This window comes from Zophobas morio, unplaced genomic scaffold (genome assembly GCF_036711695.1).
Source record: "Zophobas morio isolate AGI-343-1 ecotype UQ-CSIRO unplaced genomic scaffold, CSIRO_AGI_Zmor_V1 ptg000031l, whole genome shotgun sequence".
Lineage (NCBI taxonomy): Eukaryota > Metazoa > Arthropoda > Insecta > Coleoptera > Tenebrionidae > Zophobas > Zophobas morio.
In genome coordinates, this window is record NW_026972136.1 from 7,421,966 (window position 1) to 7,441,532 (window position 19,567).

General features: G+C 35.5%; 1 protein-coding gene across 3 annotated transcripts; it reads left to right on the plus strand.

Moving 5' to 3' along the window:
• The first annotated feature begins 276 nt into the window (after positions 1-276).
• LOC135139269 (UNC93-like protein MFSD11) lies at positions 277-16,060 on the plus strand. Of its 3 annotated transcripts, none has more exons than XM_064069441.1 (7): positions 277-462; positions 13,866-14,035; positions 14,147-14,323; positions 14,382-14,650; positions 14,910-15,337; positions 15,386-15,530; positions 15,736-16,060. In XM_064069441.1, exons 1-7 carry the CDS (start codon positions 370-372, stop codon positions 15,759-15,761), a joined length of 1,308 nt encoding a protein of 435 aa, XP_063925511.1. In that variant the 5' UTR covers positions 277-369; the 3' UTR covers positions 15,762-16,060. The 3 variants fall into 3 exon arrangements, with proteins under 3 accessions (XP_063925511.1, XP_063925512.1, XP_063925510.1); XM_064069442.1 differs by having other exon boundaries at positions 15,745-16,060; XM_064069440.1 differs by having other exon boundaries at positions 15,386-16,060.
• The last annotated feature ends 3,507 nt before the right edge of the window (positions 16,061-19,567 follow it).

Consider the following 19,567-nt stretch of genomic DNA (forward strand, 5'->3'; position numbering starts at 1 on the left):
AGACCGCATATTTCACCAATTAACACTAACACCAAAAAAATAAATAAATAAGTGAAACCGAAATACCAAGTTCAGTAAAGAGAGCACGAAAACAACAACACCAATAAAAATAACAATTATCCCACGAGTGCGGCCAGTATTTTACTCCACGATTCCGTTACCTGAATCCGGTCAAAACACTCCTAATTGCACCAAATCACAGACCAATTTTATCTGCACGTGCGTTTACGATCCGACCACAAGACGGCAGCACCAACCGCATTATAAAACCATTTGCAATCAGAATTTTCAAACCAGATAAACAATCAGAGCGAAAGTGAATGGGTTTTGCTTGACCACAAGTCAGTTCGTACTCAAATTTGAACAAAAATGGCTCTCGACAGGCGTCTGATCAACATCGTCCTTCTGGGCTTGGCCTTCATGCTGGTCTTTACGGCCTTCCAGACGATGGGGAACATCCAAGTAAGTCAGACTCATCATTTTAACAATAAAAAAAAGTTGCGCAAAATTACTTGCATTAGAAAGTGCGAATTTTTGGGCTCAGTTCTTGAACTTGGCACGTTTCAAGTTCGTCGTGTTGGTGGCTGGCGCAACTTTTTAATTTCTTGATAATGCGCGACTAAGGTCGAGTGTTGTGTTGATGGAATGCCACACGCCTGCCATAAAAGTGAGAATTGGTGAATGTCGCTGTTCCGGTAGTTCTAACAGCGGTCTAGTGGAATACAAACTCTCTCATTATTATGCTTAAACCGACAATAAGTAGTAACCCAAATTATCGCACGACTATTGCGTAAGGTTTTCAATTTAAGTGCAAATTTGTCGTCCGATCTTGAAGTGTTTGAGTGAAAGTTCTAGTACGCGCCAATATCTTGGGTGTTGAGATGCGCCAAATGTCAAGTATTAGGCGCGCTATTTTAATATCAGGTTGTTTTTGGCTGATTTACGCTTTATTGAGTAGTGTTCATTTAGGGACTTCTGGGGTCTAGCGATGCTAATAGTGGTTTTATCGATATTATTGAGTACTCATCCAACCTTAATAATCTGTAACATCAAATGAGATGTTGTTTACTCTGTTTTGTCAAGATAAAAGATCTTTATCGTCGAAAATATCTAACGTGTGAAGTTTGAAAGGAAATTTGCATTTGAGTTTAAAATGATATCCGACTGTATAAATTAAAAGAAATGTGGCTGACTTGTATTCATTCTAGTTAAAAAAATAGTCATCTGTTCGTTCAAATTAATATGAAATCATATCTATTGCCAAATAGTTATATCAGAACCATTATATTTATGTTAAACACGTATTTCGACATACTTTTTATTAAAAAAAAATGTTTATAGCATGATGAAAAATTAAAACTCAGATAAGAACGCAGAAAAAATAGTCTGCCAAGTTGTATTCATCTTCATAGTTCTTCCACTACGACCACTTATAGAAACCGCAGCCAATATTGATAATGTAAGTAAGGGTTTTCGAAGAGTGTAAAATACTCTTACAAATCATGTGAGCAAAAGATGGTGTGATTTGTTATCACCTTAAGTTGAAAAAAGTACAAGCACGAACAGAAAAATTTCCAGCAATTCTAAAACAGCTTTTGTAGAGTTTACATACTCCACTTTTATCAAGGATTTTACTTGATGTGACATTTATCTCATTAATGAAGTGCGGAAAACATTCATTAAAAGATTCACTCGTAACAAGTGTGACCTTCTCGGAATTCTAATCCATATATGTCCTATTATCTGAAAGTAATTTCTGGCGCCACTACTAAATATAAATAAATACATATAGGTAATCTACATAATCGATTCTTCGGAGAAGTTATTAGGTCGGGAGAACCACCCAATATTTCACATTTTTATAAGATACCTGGTGACGCAGTTCTTGTTTTCTATTATTTACACAAAATAATTGGAATTATTGCTAAACAACTATATTTACATTACACTATACTTTGGATCGAACCTAAATCAATTGGTGTCAGCTCGGGTGGTATTTTTCTTCCATTGATTATCAGTTTTTTATAAAATATTTATTTATCCTTATTACGGAGTGTTATCACTCACAGCAAAACATTCTATTTGTAATGAAAATTATTGCGACCGATTACACAGAGTCCGTCCATATTGTTTTATTGTTTGTGAACCTCAAACGGCGTAAAGATTATAATCAATCGAGTCGTCACACAACCAAAAATAGTAAAAATAGTAATGACGAGATCAACATCGAGACAATAAAATTAGATTTTTGACTTGTTTGGCGATATGAGATAAGAAATTGTGAAAGAAGACGTAATTAATATATTATACTTTGATGAATTAAGTAATTTAGATATGTTAAGATCGTATAATAAAGCTTTTAATTAGGTGTGGAGAATTTTGACGCACGCACCATAATGGTGAATGATTTCTCTTCTGTTCCACTTTGTCTTAATTGTTTGTGTTGAGTCAATATTTGTCTAATCGGTGGAAGTATTTTGTTTTTTTTACAATCGGTTCATCTAATCTGGAAAAATAACTAAGACTTTAATAATTTTCTGTGAAATAATTTCCCCAAAATAATTTTAAGATTGAACTTCCAATTAAGGAGATAAGATTACAATCAGATTAAGTCGAAGGTGACATTAATAATTGTAAAAGTTATTGAAGTTTTTTATTATTATTATAAGCAATTATTTTTGTTAAGTGAGTTATTTGTATGTGACGTACTCAATAATTTTGTTTATTGGAAGGTGTCATAAAGCACTAAGTTGTTTTATTTAAGGTGTTGCACGTATTTATAAGGCAGAGCTTAAGCTTGTTCTGCGTTTATAACTAAGACGTGAATTAAGCTGAGTTGAATGGAAAAAACGTGATAATTATTTGTGTAAACAATTGGATGCAAATTTGAGGAAAATGCTAACATAATTAAAATATTTCTACCGCATTGAGATTTTTACGTTTTGAAACACAAGTAAAAATTTAGTCAAAATTTTTGAAAAGGGGTTTTTTAGATTTTGCAAAATCTTTATTATTATAACTGTTGTATTAGTGGTGTCAATTTAGTCTTGACCTTCATTTGAACCGCTCACTGATAAAGCCTTTATCAAAGACAACTTCTCTAGAAAACTTGTTGGTCCATTGACATTGCACTCACATCCATTAAAGCCCAATTTTTTAATAAAGCTGATTGCGATTATCCTATCGAACTGTGTCAAGATCCAAGGTTGATCGTCATTATTTTATTACATTTTAAAGTACAATAAATTCCAAATGGCAATTAGTTATTGAATTTATTTAAAGCTGACGCATCCTGACACTTTGACAGATGTTATCCGCTTCAGCTTATTTTTCAGATCTAGATAAACGCAAACGGGAGATAAAAATCGCCCAAATGTTCTCAATATTGAGACACCACATTTTTTTAAAATAACATTTGATGTGTTATCTCGCGCACAATAAAACTAACCCACGTTGAGAGTAAATAATAACATGATATATTCTGATAACATTCCGAAATTTTTTCCACTTTGACATTAAACCGGCGCCTTGACCAAAGTTTACAACAACAAAAATTCCGTTTTACATTAGACACTACGAAAATCAGGTTATACATCTGGGGCATCTCAAAAAGTCATTGACACAGTTCGCAATGCTAAAATCTGGATAACCTTTAGTGCTGCATTTTTCATTATTCCACTGGAACATGGATTATTTAAATTAGAAGCGTAGGATTCGCAGCTGGAAAGAAATTTTTATTCACCAAACTCGTAAAAAGTGCAAGTGATTACATTGACATTTCGCGGGTTATAAAATTTCAATTGAAATGGAAAGAAAGTGTTGACACACTTATGGCAATGCATTACGATTTAAAGCATCACTCGAACTTGATTTAACTTAAAAATGGTAATTTTTGCAAATACCGCTATTTGTTTTTCATAAAAATAGTTTAAATGTCAAACAGGTGTTTCTCCTTGAGACGAAAAAAGGCTTTAGGCGCCACTTCGCCATTTTGTTTGCCTCCCTCAAAGGTGTGCCTCTACGTCACCTATCGCCCTCTCGTCAATCAAAGGACACAGATAAAAGCAACAATAGACCCGTTCGAATTGCGAAACAAAAATTCATTTAGCGTAATCGTGATTAATTTTCGAGTGCGATTGTCAGCGGCTTAATGAGAATTATTTTGTTTTGCCATTATGCGTTAACGTGTAAATATTCTTATCGGTGTATTAATTCTGTCCGTAATCCCCGAATACGAAACTCAGTTTTGTCGAAATATCTGGAATCGCCTAATTGCGTTTTCATGTGATTGGATTTTGGCAAATAATGAGGCGCCGAGATAAAAATAGTCAAAATGAGCGTCAAAATCGACGGTTAAGGTCTTCTCTGGTGTTGGACTTAATAGCTTTGGGGTTTCAGTTTATTAAGATGGTGAAAGTTTGGAATGAAAAACAAAATAATAATAAATTGGCCTTTCACTAGTGGTCGACGCCAGTAAGTGTCGGTGTTGTACAGAATTTTATTTTTTAAGGAACAAAATGGTGACCAATGGTAAAGGTGTGAAGGTATAAAATACTTCAATTTTTAGTTTTCATCTGGTTCGTCGTGTAATCAAGTGCTGTGTCGGATGCTACGCTGGCGATAACGATATTTACAACAGTCGTCGTTAATCACGAAGCAACAGATAAATAAACTATATTTTAACAAAGAACGACAATAAATAAACAGATAAACGGACTTAGAAATACAGCATTACAAGATGTAAAGAGAAAGAAACAATAAAATAACTGTATATAATTCTTTAATTGTTTTGTATTGTTATAAATTATTATAATACATCGAAGTTATACCAAGGATATTATGTAAAAATATATTATCTACTCATCTAAGTTAGGTAATGAGTTAATTACCGGCCTCTAACTTATACACCAACATTTTAAGCGTTTTTTAATAAATTGTGGAATGTAGATAAAATTTTACGTGACAGAAGATGACTAATACACTATAATTATATCCGTTGTGAACAGACTGGTCACTTGTATAATAAATAATAAAGCCACTATCTCACTTGTGACGTAAATAACTCTGTGGCAAAAAGTCAAAAGGGGATAACTCTGAAAACTGCATTTTACAGGAGAGCTTAAAAACTAACGCCTTTGAAATTTTCGAGTATTATAATTTTAAATAGTTATTAGAACTCAATTTTTTCATTTTTGTATATTACATAGAATAATTTTACTGTCTTACAGAAGTTATTGAATTAGTATTAGTTTTTTGTTAAAATAATTACTTATAACTAAACATTAACCGGATATGATACTGACAAAAGGGTATATCTCTAGATGATCCCACATAATGTAATGACAAATAAGTAATAAGTTTATTTATTCCTTTTTGTTAAATAGAAGTTCGTCTCATTATTATTGTATAAACTTCATAACTCGACATATGCATTAATTAATAAACAGTGCAGCGTTTTTTTTTATTAAAATAATAATTTTGTTTAATATGTCACCCCTCTTAATACGTTAATAATAAAATTATTACTAATAACAATATCATGTACAATCTGTTTTTTAAATCCATTTTGAAGTGTAAATCTGAGTTGACAACCCATAACAGTATGCTTAACAAAATCAAATTTACACTAAAAAATGGATCAAAAAAGAATAGCCTATATTTAAGTGAAATGGAAAAAGAATGCATGGTAAAATTTTTAGTACAATATTCATTTTATTTTCAAAATATTTTTGGGTAAGTAAACAGATTTTTTTAATACTCCTAAAAAATAACAAAAAAAATTGTAACGTAATAAATTAAACAAATAAACAAACAACAATATTATTAATAATGAAAGTAGTAGAAAACAAGAATTTAAAGTTAAAATAATTTAAATTAAAATTCTTCATCGCTAAAATAAGCGTCAATATCTGGATCTACGTCTCTGTTATGTTCTTCTGAGACCTTCAAATTTTTGTAAAAAGGTTTTGCACTTTCGTCAATAAGTTCCAATAGCTCCAGTAAATTTTCTTTCTTTTTTTTATCTATTGGTCTCTCCCCATTATATAAATTTTTAAGCAAAATATCTTTGCTATTAATAGGTTTTGTAGATTTTCTTCTTAAGTTCAGTACTTCTAAATTTTGTTTATCTTCTAGAGTAGTTTTAAATTTCACTATTCCAATATCTTTTTCGTACCTAAACCATTTTATGTCTCTCCAAGAAAGTTTTTCTTTCGATTCTGTCTGCTTTCTATTGACTAGTGGACCCTTTAGAAGTAGTGAGAAATCGAAGAAGTCTTCCTTTTGCATTTCTACAACAGTAAATCGTGGTATTCCATTTTTATCCTGCTTACTTCCAGCAAATCGCACCAAATTATACCAATCTCTTGGTATATGGATGTGAAAAGGACTCCTTTTTTTTGCTTTTTCTATTGTAGCATGATCAGAGTCACACTCCATATGTGTGTGTCCAGGGACTAAAAATTTATGATCCAGAACTTTTAAATCATTATTAATTGACATCAAATAGCTAAACATAGCAGTCACATAAGAGTTTTTATTTTGTCCGCCACCTTTATCGCTGTAGCAAATAATATGAGCAACATTTTCTAAACTTTTAATATATTTAAAAAGACATGAGGCTATTTCGTTAGCACCTCGACCAGCAATAGCCTCATGCCACATAAAATGCGTCGATCTTCCACTAGTACAGTCATGAACTGTTAAATTGTAAGTGTGTAGTTGCCGCTTGTAAAAGACAGTACCAGTCGTTAAGTACGGTGTTGGCAAAATTTGTTGCAAATCAAAAACTAATACCTTTAGTTCCAATGAATCTTGAGCCAATATTTTGTCTTCTTTTTTTACATTATAAGCAACATCAGCCTCCATATGGTGACTTTCTAAGTTTTCTTTAAGGCTCCTTTTCTCTTGTTCATTTGAACACGACTGAATCTTCATTTGTAACATGTCACATGTTTTGCAGGTATCGTTGCTTGGTTTCTTGAATTTCAAATTTAACATGTTAATTGCGTCAAAGTACACTGTTATTGACACCGGCTTCTGGCCTATTTGTTTCATCTCATCACTATGTAAGTTGTACATTTTGGCTTTGGTGAGATCAGACGCCAAATATTTTTTTTCAGAATGTCTTCTAGAGTAGTGGCTCTCGTATGCTGGAAATTTATTTATATGAGTAGTTACAAGCTGTAATCTTTCCTCGGATATTTTGTGGCTAGGCGCATGTTTTCCTCTTTGATCACTTTGTATTATACCACTTTTTGAAAGAACTTTTTTTTTAATTACAGTGGAAATGAATTTATTTGTTTCGTTAAAAGTGGCACAAAAACACTCTTTACAGATTTGAACTCTCTCATTTTTTATCTCTAAAAAGTATAGACATGTTTTTTCTCTATTTTTGGTTTTATTAGCTAACTTTAGAGTGACGACTTTTTTTTCTTGTAGCTGTATTAAGCTTGCAATGTAAGCTACTCTTCTATCATAATGCCCCATATTCCAATAGTCGTGAAACAAACTGAGTCTAGTATTATCATCTAGTTTTTCTCGACATTTTCTACGACAATTCGATTTTAGTGGTTTCATTTCTCGTTCTTTAATGAGTTTCTGTTTAGATGTTAGATACGATTTTCCAGAATTCTTGCAAATTTTTCTTTCTTGCTTTAGTTTCATGGTCCTACACCTCTCTTTTCTTCTCACACTGGACGCTGCATTACACGGAATGGGACTATTTGGCGCGGCCGACTTGGCGCGGCCAACTTGGCGCGGCCGTCTTGGCGCGAGCCATTTTGGCGCAAGGCCAACTTGGCGCAGGGACACTTTGGCGCAAGCCATCTTGGCGCGAGCCATCTTGGCGCGAGTACGTCGGTATATAATATAAAAAATATTTATTTTTCGTACTGTGGTTGGCACCCTGTTATTTACGCCAAGTGTAGGCAACCAAATACACACGGAATTTCATTCGCACAAATTCCAATAACTAAATGATCCACGGAGCAAGAAGTTACACGTTTAGGAGTATGTTTATAATGGGGTGCCGGGCGCGAAGCGCCCGTGTGTCCATTAAAAAGTGGGCATTACCCCTCCACGCGTTGGAGACTATAAAAATTAGGTTATGCTAACAACGGGTGCAATTTTTGTATAATTATATCTATTTTTCTTGGTGCAAGTTCATTCGCGCCAAGATGGCCCGCGCCAAGATGGCTTGCGCCAAAGTGTCCCTGCGCCAAGTTGGCTTTGCGCCAAAATGTCTCGCGCCAAGTCGGCCGTGCCAAGTTAGCCGCGCCAAGTCGGCCGCGCCGAATTGTCCTAGACCGTGCATTACATGATCTACTATTGCTGGCTTCTACTTGGTCATTTTGATTAATATTGTTCGCAACACCTTCATTATTATGAATTTCTCCCTCATTTTCTTTATTTCTATTGTCCAGTTCTTCATCTGATTCTTCAGACACTTTATAATCAGGATCTTTGATACTATCATCCGAATCTTCAATAAATTGCATTAAAGCCTTGTTTTCTTCTTTTTCAAATTCTGATTCTATTGTAATTAATCCATCGGTATCGTCGCATTGTTTCAGTTGACTATCAGTTATTGTGGTAGTATTAGAAATATTGTTATAATCAGCACATTGTAAATGAACAAATTCTTTTTCACTATCAAATGTGGCGAGATTGTAGTCGTGCACATAATTCTAGGAAGTGCCTGTTTCATTTGTGACCAGAAGTTGAAAAAATTCAGGCCAAAAATCGTTTTTATACCCAGCTAACTTCGTTGACCACTCTTGTTTCTTCTGACAAGAATTATTGTTATTTTCAGGTTTATTATGCGGTACTGCTCCTATTAAAATCTAGGTTACAAAAATTTCACTAATAAAATTATCGTTACCTACCACCGTCTAAATTACACTTCTGCATAAGTAATTTCGTCCGATCGCTAACAAAATAGCTAGTAAACATTTTGCAGTTTTTATAATTAAGGAATTGACGCCGACAAAACCGCATAAAAGAATGCCGCAGCGGAATGGGGTGCTTCTGTTTATAAACATTTTTTGTCGGCACTATTCGAAGGTGCCGGAAAATTACGAATAATAAGAAAAACTAGAAATAAAAACCGACAAAAGGACATATCTGAACTTATTATAGTTCAGTAAACGTAAATGTCAAACTTACATAAGGGTTTAACACGAGATAGTCCCTTTTGTCGGATCGAAGCCTACAAAAGACGACGGTATATATGAAGACATTTCCTTTTGCCACCCCAATATAAATAAATATTTTTTTTAACTGAACATATACCATTTTGTCGGTTGTGTTAGTCAGCAAAAATTGTAATATCTTTACTTATAACGTTATGTCTAAAATAAATTATTGAGATATTCCCTTTTGCAGAAAAAAACTTTGTTAGTTTTAATAACTGAGTTATACCCTTTTGTCAGTTTACTGAGCTTTAAAAATGCTGTCGATTGGTATAAATAACTCATTTTGGCCAAAAATCGAGTTATCCCCTTTTGACTTTTTGCCACAGAACTATTACATGACAATCAGGAGAAAACTACGGCACAAAAACTATCAACCTTATTGTGGTCTGCAATCTTACTTAATTGTTAAATCATCGAATTGAAAACAAACATTACACAATTACAATATTTTCAGGATATTTTTACTTTTTTTCTTAGTTTTCTTGAACTTGCAAAACAACAAAAGTAAGATTGTTTTTTTTTTTTTTTTTTGGTTAAATATGGAACAGCATATACGATGTATATTAGAATTCTTTTAATTTTGACAAGGTGTTGTAAAATGGTATGTTTCTGTCTCTGTCTTCGTCCAACACACTGTATTTACGCAGGTATCGCTTCCATCCCTAGAATGGTAAGAAGTGCGTAAATACGAAACATACCACATGTCGTAATTGCAATAGTTTTACAACACCTTGCCAAAATTAAAAGAATTGTACTGTATATATCTAGTGATGGTTGTTGGCCACTAAATAGGGTTAGAACTCGTTGTAAAGGTATAAAGAGTTACAGAAATTGCCCTTTCAAAGTTAAACTTTTTAACAGAAAAAATTTTGGGTGTTTTCTCACGTCAAAAATTATTTTTGATGAGGGTCAATAATAATCAATTGCTTGGGGTTCAATTTTTGTCAAAATTTGTAAAATATTATTATCTCGACTTTTCATAACCCCTAGAGTACGTAAACAGAGGTCTCCCATTTCCATCTATCTGTCTACTGTCTGTGTAGATTTTTATTACACAGATCAAATTTGTATAATTATCCCCATCAACAATGTGACCATGTCATCTCCAAATTGTACAGCAGCAAATTTTATTTAAATTTTATAAAATAATATACCCATGCACTTGTGGTTTATGAATCCGTTTTGAGTTTCTGTAAGAAAAAATAAAGTAACCCATAAAGGAGGATCGAACCCGCGACGAGATCGAAGTTGCGTTCTTTTTGCATTAGGATTGTTTTAGTATATAGTTAAAAAATTATACAATACAATGTTGTTTTATAAAAATTAAATGACGTCTACGAGGCAAAATTTTGAGGTGGTGTAATCAAATTGTTGTGGGGGATAATTAGACAAATTTTGATCAGAGTTTTACCGTCTACACGATATTTCAAACATACATATAAAATTTTACAATAATCGGTCCAGTAGTTTCGGAGATTATCTGTTTAATAAAAATCGACACAGACGACAGACAGCTGACAGACAGACGATAGACAAATGAAATCGGGAGACCTATTTTCTCATAATCTAGGGCTCCTGACATGCCGAAAAACCATATTATAATACTTCTTTAGCATAAGCTCGGTTAATAAAAACAAGAGAAAGTGCTAAAATAAGTTATAATTGTAATGTCATTTCTCAAATTTTTCAAAATAAAAAAATAACTAAAGCAAATTTAACTTATTGTTGATACTTTGTCATTTTGTTATGGACGAATTTAACTTTGTCAGTGACGTAGACAATTTCCAATAGATTCTAATAATTTATTTTTATAAATAAGGTTAATGACATGTATCTTCTAGGTCCTGAAGATTTTTGATTAAAATATTTCGATTCTTTTCAAAATCACGCAGTATAATGTTTTTCACAAGCTTGTGGCATCACTTTCTTGTTATTTTAATTTTGCCTTCCTAAGCGTCAGAATTCTATGTTTATTTGATTTATACCTCTTTGAGTTTTTCCCTAACCTTCCAAATTTTTGCAAAAACATAAAGCAGGTATAATAACAGTTGACCATTAGCATAAGGCATTCCGGTCGTGGTCTAGTGGTTACCAGTCAGGAATGTAGACAAGACGTCGCGTGTTCGATTCCAAACTTGGCGTTTCGTTTTTTCTTTTTCCTCTCGCATTGTATATTATCTATGTTTATGACGTCATAACAAATTTTTTATTGATGAAATTACCCCACTTTTTCGAAAAGGTGAGAATGCGCCCCTCTTAGTCTTTTTTAAAAATGTAAAACCTTCTCGGGGGCTCTAAATGTATTTCTTTAAGAATATTAAACCTTCTCGGGGGCCGCAAAAGTTTTTTTTTTTTAATATGAAACCTTCTCGAGGGCTCAAATGTCGTTTTTAAAAATGTAAAACCTTCTCGGGGCCCCTAAATGTATTTTTTTAAGAATATGAAACCTTATCGAGGGTCCCACTTGTCTTTTTAAAAAATTTAAACCTTCTTGGAAGCACCAAATATAAAACCTTCTCGGGGGCCCCAAATGTGTTTTTTTTTTAATGTGAAACCTTCTCGGGAGCCCCAACTGCCTTTTTTCAAAATGTAAAATCTTCTCGGGGGCGCCAAATGTCTTTTTTTAAGAATGTTAAACCTTCTCGAACGTCCCAATTGTCTTTTTAAAAAATGTAAAACCTTCCTGGGGACCCAAAAATGTAAAACCTTCTCTGGAGTTCCTACACTGTCTTATTTAAAAATGTAAAACCTTCTCGAGAGCGCCAAATATCTTTTTTTAAGAATGTGAAACCTTCTCGATCGTCCCAATTGTCTTTTTAGAAAATGTAAAACCTTCTCGGGGACCCAAAAGTGTAAAACTTTCTCGGGGACCCCAAATGTGTTTTTTTTTAATGTAAAACCTTCTCGGGGGCCCCAAATGTGTTTTTTTTAATGTGAAACCTTCTCGGGAGTCTCAACTATCTTTTTTAAAGATGTGAAACCTTCTCGGGAGCCCCAAATGTGTTTTTCTTTAATGTGAAACCTTCTCGGGACTCCCAGCACTGTCTTTTATAAAAATGTAAAACCTTCTCGGGAGCGCCAAATATCTTTTTTTAAGAATGTGAAACTTTCTCGAGCATCCCAATTGTCTTTTTAAAAAATGTAAAACCTTCTCGGGGGCCCAAAAGTGTAAAACCTTCTCAGGGGCGCCAAATGTGTTTTTTTTAATGTAAAACCTTCTCGGGAGTCCCAACAATCTTTTTTAAAGATGTGAAACTTTCTCGGGGGCCCCAAATGTCTTTTTTTTAATGTGAAACTTTCTCGGGAGTTCCAACTGTCTTTTTTACAATGTAAAACCTTCTCGGGGGAGCCGAATGTCTTTTGTTAAGAATGTGAAACCTTCTCGGGAGTCCCAATTGTTTTTTTAAAAAATGTAAAACCTTCTCGAGCTTCCCAATTGTCTTTTTAAAAAATGTAAAACCTTCTCGGGAGTCCCAACACTGTCTGTTTTAAAAATGTAAAACCTTCTCGGGAGGGCCAAATATCATTTTTTAAGAACGTGAAACCTTGTCGAGCGTGCCAATTGTCTTTTTCGAAAATGTAAAACCTTCTCGGGGGCCCAAAAGTGTAAAACCTTCTCGGGGCCCCCAAATATGCTTTTTTTAATGCGAAACCTTCTCGGGAGTCCCAGCACTGTCTTTTTTACAAATGTAAAACCTTCTCGGCAGCGCCAAATATCTTTTTTTAAGAATGTGAAACCTTCTCGAGCGTCCCAATTGTCTTTTTAAAAAATGTAAAACCTTCTCGGGGGCCCCAAATGTGTTTTTTTTTAATGTAAAACCTTCTCGGGAGTCCCAACTATCTTTTTTAAAGATGTGAAACCTTCTCGGGGGCACCAAATGTCTTTTTTTAATGTAAAACCTTCTCGGGGGAGCCAAATGTCTTTTTTTAAGAATGTGAAACCTTTTCGGGGGCCCCAAATGTCTTTTTTTAATAATGCGAAACCTTCCGGGGGTCCCAACAGTCCTTTAAAAAAGGCGAAACCTTCTCGGGGGCCCCAAGTGTCTTTTTTTAAGAATTATAAATCTTCTCGGGGCTCCCAACTGTCTTCTTTTAAGAAGGTGAAACCTTCTTTTTTTTATTATTCTGTGACTAATACCTTCTATATTGTTCTTACTCTATAGAAGTTATCACGAAAAGGTAAAATTCAGCAAATTCAAATTTTATAATTTTTGACAGAGGCAATATTTGTTGGACTGTACCTCAGAAGCAAGGGAAGTTCTGTCGAAATAACTTTCGACCAATTTTTTTGTACTAAAAATTACTTTATTTATTTATATCTGGATACTATCCTACTACTCCTAAAATTTAAAATAAATTAGAGATAGAGTAGAGATATATCTATTTTGGTCGATGACACCAGTTTAACGTCATCGATATTTATTTTGAATGGAAACCTTAGTCTTTCAGTAGTTTTTATTTTAAAACAAAACAAACATTTTTTTAATATCATTATTGTTATTTTTGTATCTAGTTGTTCCACATGACATGCCACTATAAACTGAGGTTTCCATTTAAAAAAAGGTCAGTGACGCCAGAGTTCTGATGTCATCACCAAAAAATTTCAAAGAACATTTCATTTTTGATTTTTTTCGAGTTACTTTTTAACAGCGAATTCTTTTCTATTTTTAGAAAACCATCATAGACAGTATTCAGCAAGATGATCCTGACTTCGAAGGCGATGGTTACGTTAGTCTTTCTATAATTTACGCTGTTATGTCAATATTGAATTGGGCAGCACCATCTGTGATATCCGTAATAGGACCCAATTTCGCTATGCTAATTGGAGGCGTTACATATTTGTAAGTAATAACTTTCGCATTCCTCAATTAAAAAAACTAAAGTGGATTTTCTAAGAATCACAGAATAACAACCCAGTTTCAAATAAACGTGTAATCTATTTCCATTTTCAGACTCTTCATTATGAGCTTCCTGATCCCTAGAACCTGGCTCCTCTACTTAGCCAGTGTAATTATAGGCTGCGGAGCCGCCGTAATATGGACAGGACAAGGCAACTACCTCACTCTAAATTCCACACAAGCCACCGTTTCAAGGAACTCTGGAATTTTTTGGGCAATGTTGCAATTCAGGTCGGTAGCAATTGCTATTCAACTAGAGTCTCCTCGACAAGGTTAATCGCAATTACAGTCTGTTTATCGGAAATCTGTTCGTCTACTTCCAATTCCAAGGGAAAGAGCGTATCGAAGAGTCAACCAGGAACCTGGTCATCTGGGTTTTGTCAGGAATTGCCATCGCCGGACTCGTCGTCATGATTCTCCTACCCAGACCCAAGAAAAACACGGAGACTGATATGCCGGCGGAAAGACAACAAGGACCCATCGAGGCGCTTCGTGGCGCCGTTAAGCTGTTCTTCACCAGAGACATGCTTCTCCTCACGATAACTTTCTTCTACACAGGTTCGTCAAAAAACTACGACGATTTAGAACAATGGAGCTAAAAAAAGGTGTGACGACTACGTCATTTCGTAACGAAAAACAATTTTTGATAATGTCTGCATCCATCAGATCGAAAATCTCAGATAAAAGTTTATTAAACCACCTCCACTTGTTCTATAAATAATAACACAGACTTTGGTCATGACCACACTTTCACAGATATCAAAATGCGTAACGATCAAAACATGTTACTCAAGTACTGTATGTTTTTCTCAAACAGGTCTGGAATTGGGCTTCTTCAGCGGCGTCTACAGCCCTAGTATCGGCTTCACTAAACAGTTCGATAACTCCAAAGAACTGGTTGGTCTTTCTGGTATCTTCATTGGCGTGGGGGAGGTGTTGGGGGGAGCAGCTTTTGGTATCTTGGGTGCTAAAACTATCAAATGGGGCCGGGACCCTATCGTCATTGGTGGATTCTTAGTCCACGTGGTCAGCTTCTTCCTCATCTTCTTGAATCTTCCGAACAACTCGCCGTTCAAAGACACCATGGATACAGCAATCATCACCAGTAGCAAGGAATTGGCTATCTTCTGCTCGTTTCTTCTAGGATTGGGAGACTCGTGCTTCAACACCCAAATCTACTCGATTCTCGCTGGAGTGTACTCGGAGAACAGCTCGTCGGCTTTTGCTATCTTCAAATTTACACAGGTACGTACTGGATGGTTGTAACCCCAAGAACTATACGGGTTTTTTCAGTCGGTAGCTGCCGCCATCTGCTTTGGTTACTCCACGGCGCTCATCCTCTATGGACAGCTGGCGATTCTTCTGGTTTTCGCTATTCTTGGCACTGCCAGTTTTGTGATAGTAGAATGGAAAGTGAAAAAGCAGGCTCTAGCCCAAGGTGTGCATGATAATGAGAGTGCGAGTGAAGGGAGTGCAGATGACTTGACTTCAAAATAGACTTAGAGTGTGGGTGGGTCTGAATGAGTATTTTTACTTTTTTACGTACATTTAAGTATTAAGATAGCCGTAACGTAAGTCATTTGCATTCCCTTCATTGCGTTGAATGGCTTCCAAGAAGCTCCATTAAAATAATAAACATTTAGATTCGGCAGGTGAAGAGAAAAAATAATGTTTGCTGACGCTTGGTGACAAATAATGGTTTTATCTGTGATGGAAAACTTTATGCTTTAGTGAGACTGATGAAGCTGTAAATTTATACACTGTTGCCATTTTTAATTAAATTATTAATTGTTGATAATTTGTATATAATGTATATTTTATTATGCTGAGCATGTCAGAGAGATTATGTACATAGGAGTCAAATCTGTGACGTGTTCAGGTTTTGATGATTACATGATTATGTATTGTTACGCCATTTTTAACCCGTCGCAAGCACTGAACAATTCTTAAATAAATTATGTTCGTAAACTGTTGTCTTATTTTACCACTTTTTAAGACACTGCTAGAGTTGAAGATCAAGTTTTAGAACAGATCAAAGAAGTTTTGAATCAGAACCATATTGTAAAGAGCCGATTTAAATTTAGTTTTACCGTGACACATATTGGAAAGCTTCTTGTCCCGCATAATTATATCCTTGGTGGAATCTTGTCCTTGAATGACAAAAACTGCTGAATATCTTTGAAGATTCGTCCTATTATTCGAACTATTCATATTTTCCTAGTTATCGAAATTTTCACGTTGGGTTAATCAGATCTAACCAAAATTTACGTAAAACTGTGTTGGTCTAGTTAAAATGATGGTATTTAGAACATCTGGATTTACAAGAAACTAAATATAAGTATATATAATATAATCGGTCGACTGGGATAAGCTTGTCTATGATCTTTAGTTATTTGGTCTTGTTTCATGAATTATTTTTGTTGGTATTAAAAGATATATCCCTAAAAAATTATTGATTATCTTATCCGAGATGGTCTTTAAAGGATTTTAAAGATCTTTATCTTAAGAAAAATCTGGGAGCACATCAACTAATTTAACACATTTTTGAAACTATGTTGATGAAGTATCTACCCAGTATATAGAATAATTGAAATGAACTGTTCTCATGAGCTTGCTAAGGATGAGAAAATCGTATCAAGTTTTTTGTCAGTTTTATTTCATCAGATGATAACCGTAATCTTAAGGTTCCTATTAATTTTAAACCTTGTCGAGAACAGATTCCTGGCGAAGATAATTCATTTAAAACAGTGAACACATTTTGAGAGAAGGGACCTTGAAAATTTTCATCAGTCAAATTAATAACATCGTGGACTGGGGGATGAAGGGTTTAATTTGTGGTTGTTTTAATGTTTAATTCACGGAGACGCCCTTCGCGCCGCTGTCGTTGCGCTTCCTCACGCTGCGTCGATCGGTATTCAAACTTTTTGTTTATACAGATTCTTCAGTTCTTCAGTGATGCATCGGAAGTGTAGCTGGATTTAAATACGCTGTTGAAATGGTAGTTACTTTGGATCCCAAGCTCACATTTAATGATCTATGGGTATGTTGGAACTTAAATGGGGTTTATAAACTTGCTGATGTCATTGAAGTTCCCGTTACAGTTGTCAGAATAAGTCTACACATATTAAAAAAAAGGCAAAATGTAGCCCCACCCACCCGCGCTATATCAATTGTGATGATTTTTTTTATTCGTCGTGAGCCGAGGGGGCGGAGCTTATCTGCAAAATCTTTATTTTTCAATGAGGAATTAAAAACATGCCTGCCCTGATCTAAATACTAATGAAATTTTCATTCGTTGGCAGACCTAGGGGCAGAGCCCAATTGCAAAATCCATATTTCCTTACAAAAATGTACCATTTTAAACGTGTTTTAAGTTTCTAAGAATCATCACAATTGAGATGGGGTGGGTGGGCGGGGTTTGTAATTTGGCTTTTTTCTTAATCTTAATTGTGTTGTTTGAAAAACCCGATACTCAAAAACATGTTTTTAATTTCTTGTAACGAAATAAGTATTTTGCAATTAAGCTCCGCCCTTTTGGTTCACGGCGAATAAAAAAATCATCAGAATTGAGATAGGGCGGGTGGGCGGGCTTACATTTTGTCTTTTTGTTTTAATAGTAGTGGGCGGGGCTAGTAGCTGCTAAAAATAAAAGTGATTTTGGTTAAATGGCACAAGAAGAGAGTTTCTTACAAGGTCTCCCATTTGCCAAAATCACTTTATCTCAGCAGGTACTAGCCCCGCCCACCCACCCTCTCTTTCCTTGGAAGGTATGTTATTTGCCAAAATCAGTCTTATTTTAGAACGTACTAGCCCCGCCCCCCCGCCCTCTTTTTTCTTACAGGATATCTCATTTGCCAAAATCCTAATACCTAATACTTGCCAAGATAACACTGATTTTGCAAAATCATATACCCTCCACCCTCCATTCATCAAAGGGTATGCCATTTGCCAAAATCAATCTTATCTCAGTAGGCACTAGCCCTCCCCGCCCACCCTCCATTTTCTTAAAGGGTATTTCACTTGCCAAAATCGGTCTTACTTATCTTTTCTTTCATACAATGTATCTCATTTGCCAAAATCACTCGTATCTTAGCAAGTACTAGCCCCGCCCACCCACCCTCTCTTTCCTTGGAAGGTATGTTATTTGCCAAAATCAGTCTTATTTTAGAAGGTACTAGCCCCGCCCACCCGCCCTCTCTTTTCTTACAGGGTATCTCATTTGCCAAAATCAGTCTTTTCTTAGCAGATACTAGCCTTCTAAAAAAACAAGGGGCGGGTCGGTGGGGATAGTGCTTGTCCAGATACGGCTGATATTGCCAAATAACATACTACCTAAGAAAACAAAGGGTGGGTGGGCGGGGCTAATACTTGCAAAGATAACACTGATTTTGCAAAATCATATACCCTCCACCCTCCATTCATCAGAGGGTATGCCATTTGCCAAAATCAATCTTATCTCAGTAGGCACTAGCCCTCCCCGCCCACCCTCCATTTTCTTAAAGGGTATGTCACTTGCCAAAATCGGTCTTACTTCTCTTTTCTTTCATACAATGTATCTCATTTGCCAAAATCACTCGTATCTTAGCAAGTACTAGCCCCGCCCACCCACCCTCTCTTTCCTTGGAAGGTATGTTATTTGCCAAAATCAGTCTTATTTTAGAAGGTACTAGCCCCGTCCACCCGCCCTCTCTTTTCTTACATGGTATCTCATTGGCCAAAATAAGTCTTTTCTTAGCAGATACTAGCCCTCTAAAAAAACAAAGGGCGGGTGGGTGGGGATAGTGGTTGTCCAGACACGGCTGACATTGCCAAATAATCATACTTCCTAAGAAAACAAAGGGTGGGTGGGCGGGGCCAATACTTGCCAAGATAACACTGATTTTGCAAAATCATATACCCTCCACCCTCCATTCATCAGAGGGTATGCCATTTGCCAAAATCAATCTTATCTCAATAGGCACTAGCCCTCCCCGCCCACCCTCCATTTTCTTAAAGGGTATGTCACTTGCCAAAATCGGTCTTACTTCTCTTTTCTTTCATACAATGTATCTCATTTGCCAAAATCACTCGTATCTTAGCAAGTACTAGCCCCGCCCACCCACCCTCTCTTTCCTTGGAAGGTATGTTATTTGCCAAAATCAGTCTTATTTTAGAAGGTACTAGCCCCGTCCACCCGCCTTCTCTTTTCTTACAGGGTATCTCATTTGCCAAAATAAGTCTTTTCTTAGCAGATACTAGCCCTCTAAAAAAACAAAGGGCGGGAGGGTGGGGATAGTGGTTGTCCAGACACGGCTGATATTGCCAAATAACCATAGTTCCTAAGAAAACAAAGGGTGGGTGGGCGGGGCCAATACTTGCCAAGATAACACTGATTTTGCAAAATCATATACCCTCCACCCTCCATTCATCAGAGGTCTTACCTGTCTTTTCTTTCATACAATGTATCTCATTTGCCAAAATCACTCGTATCTTAGC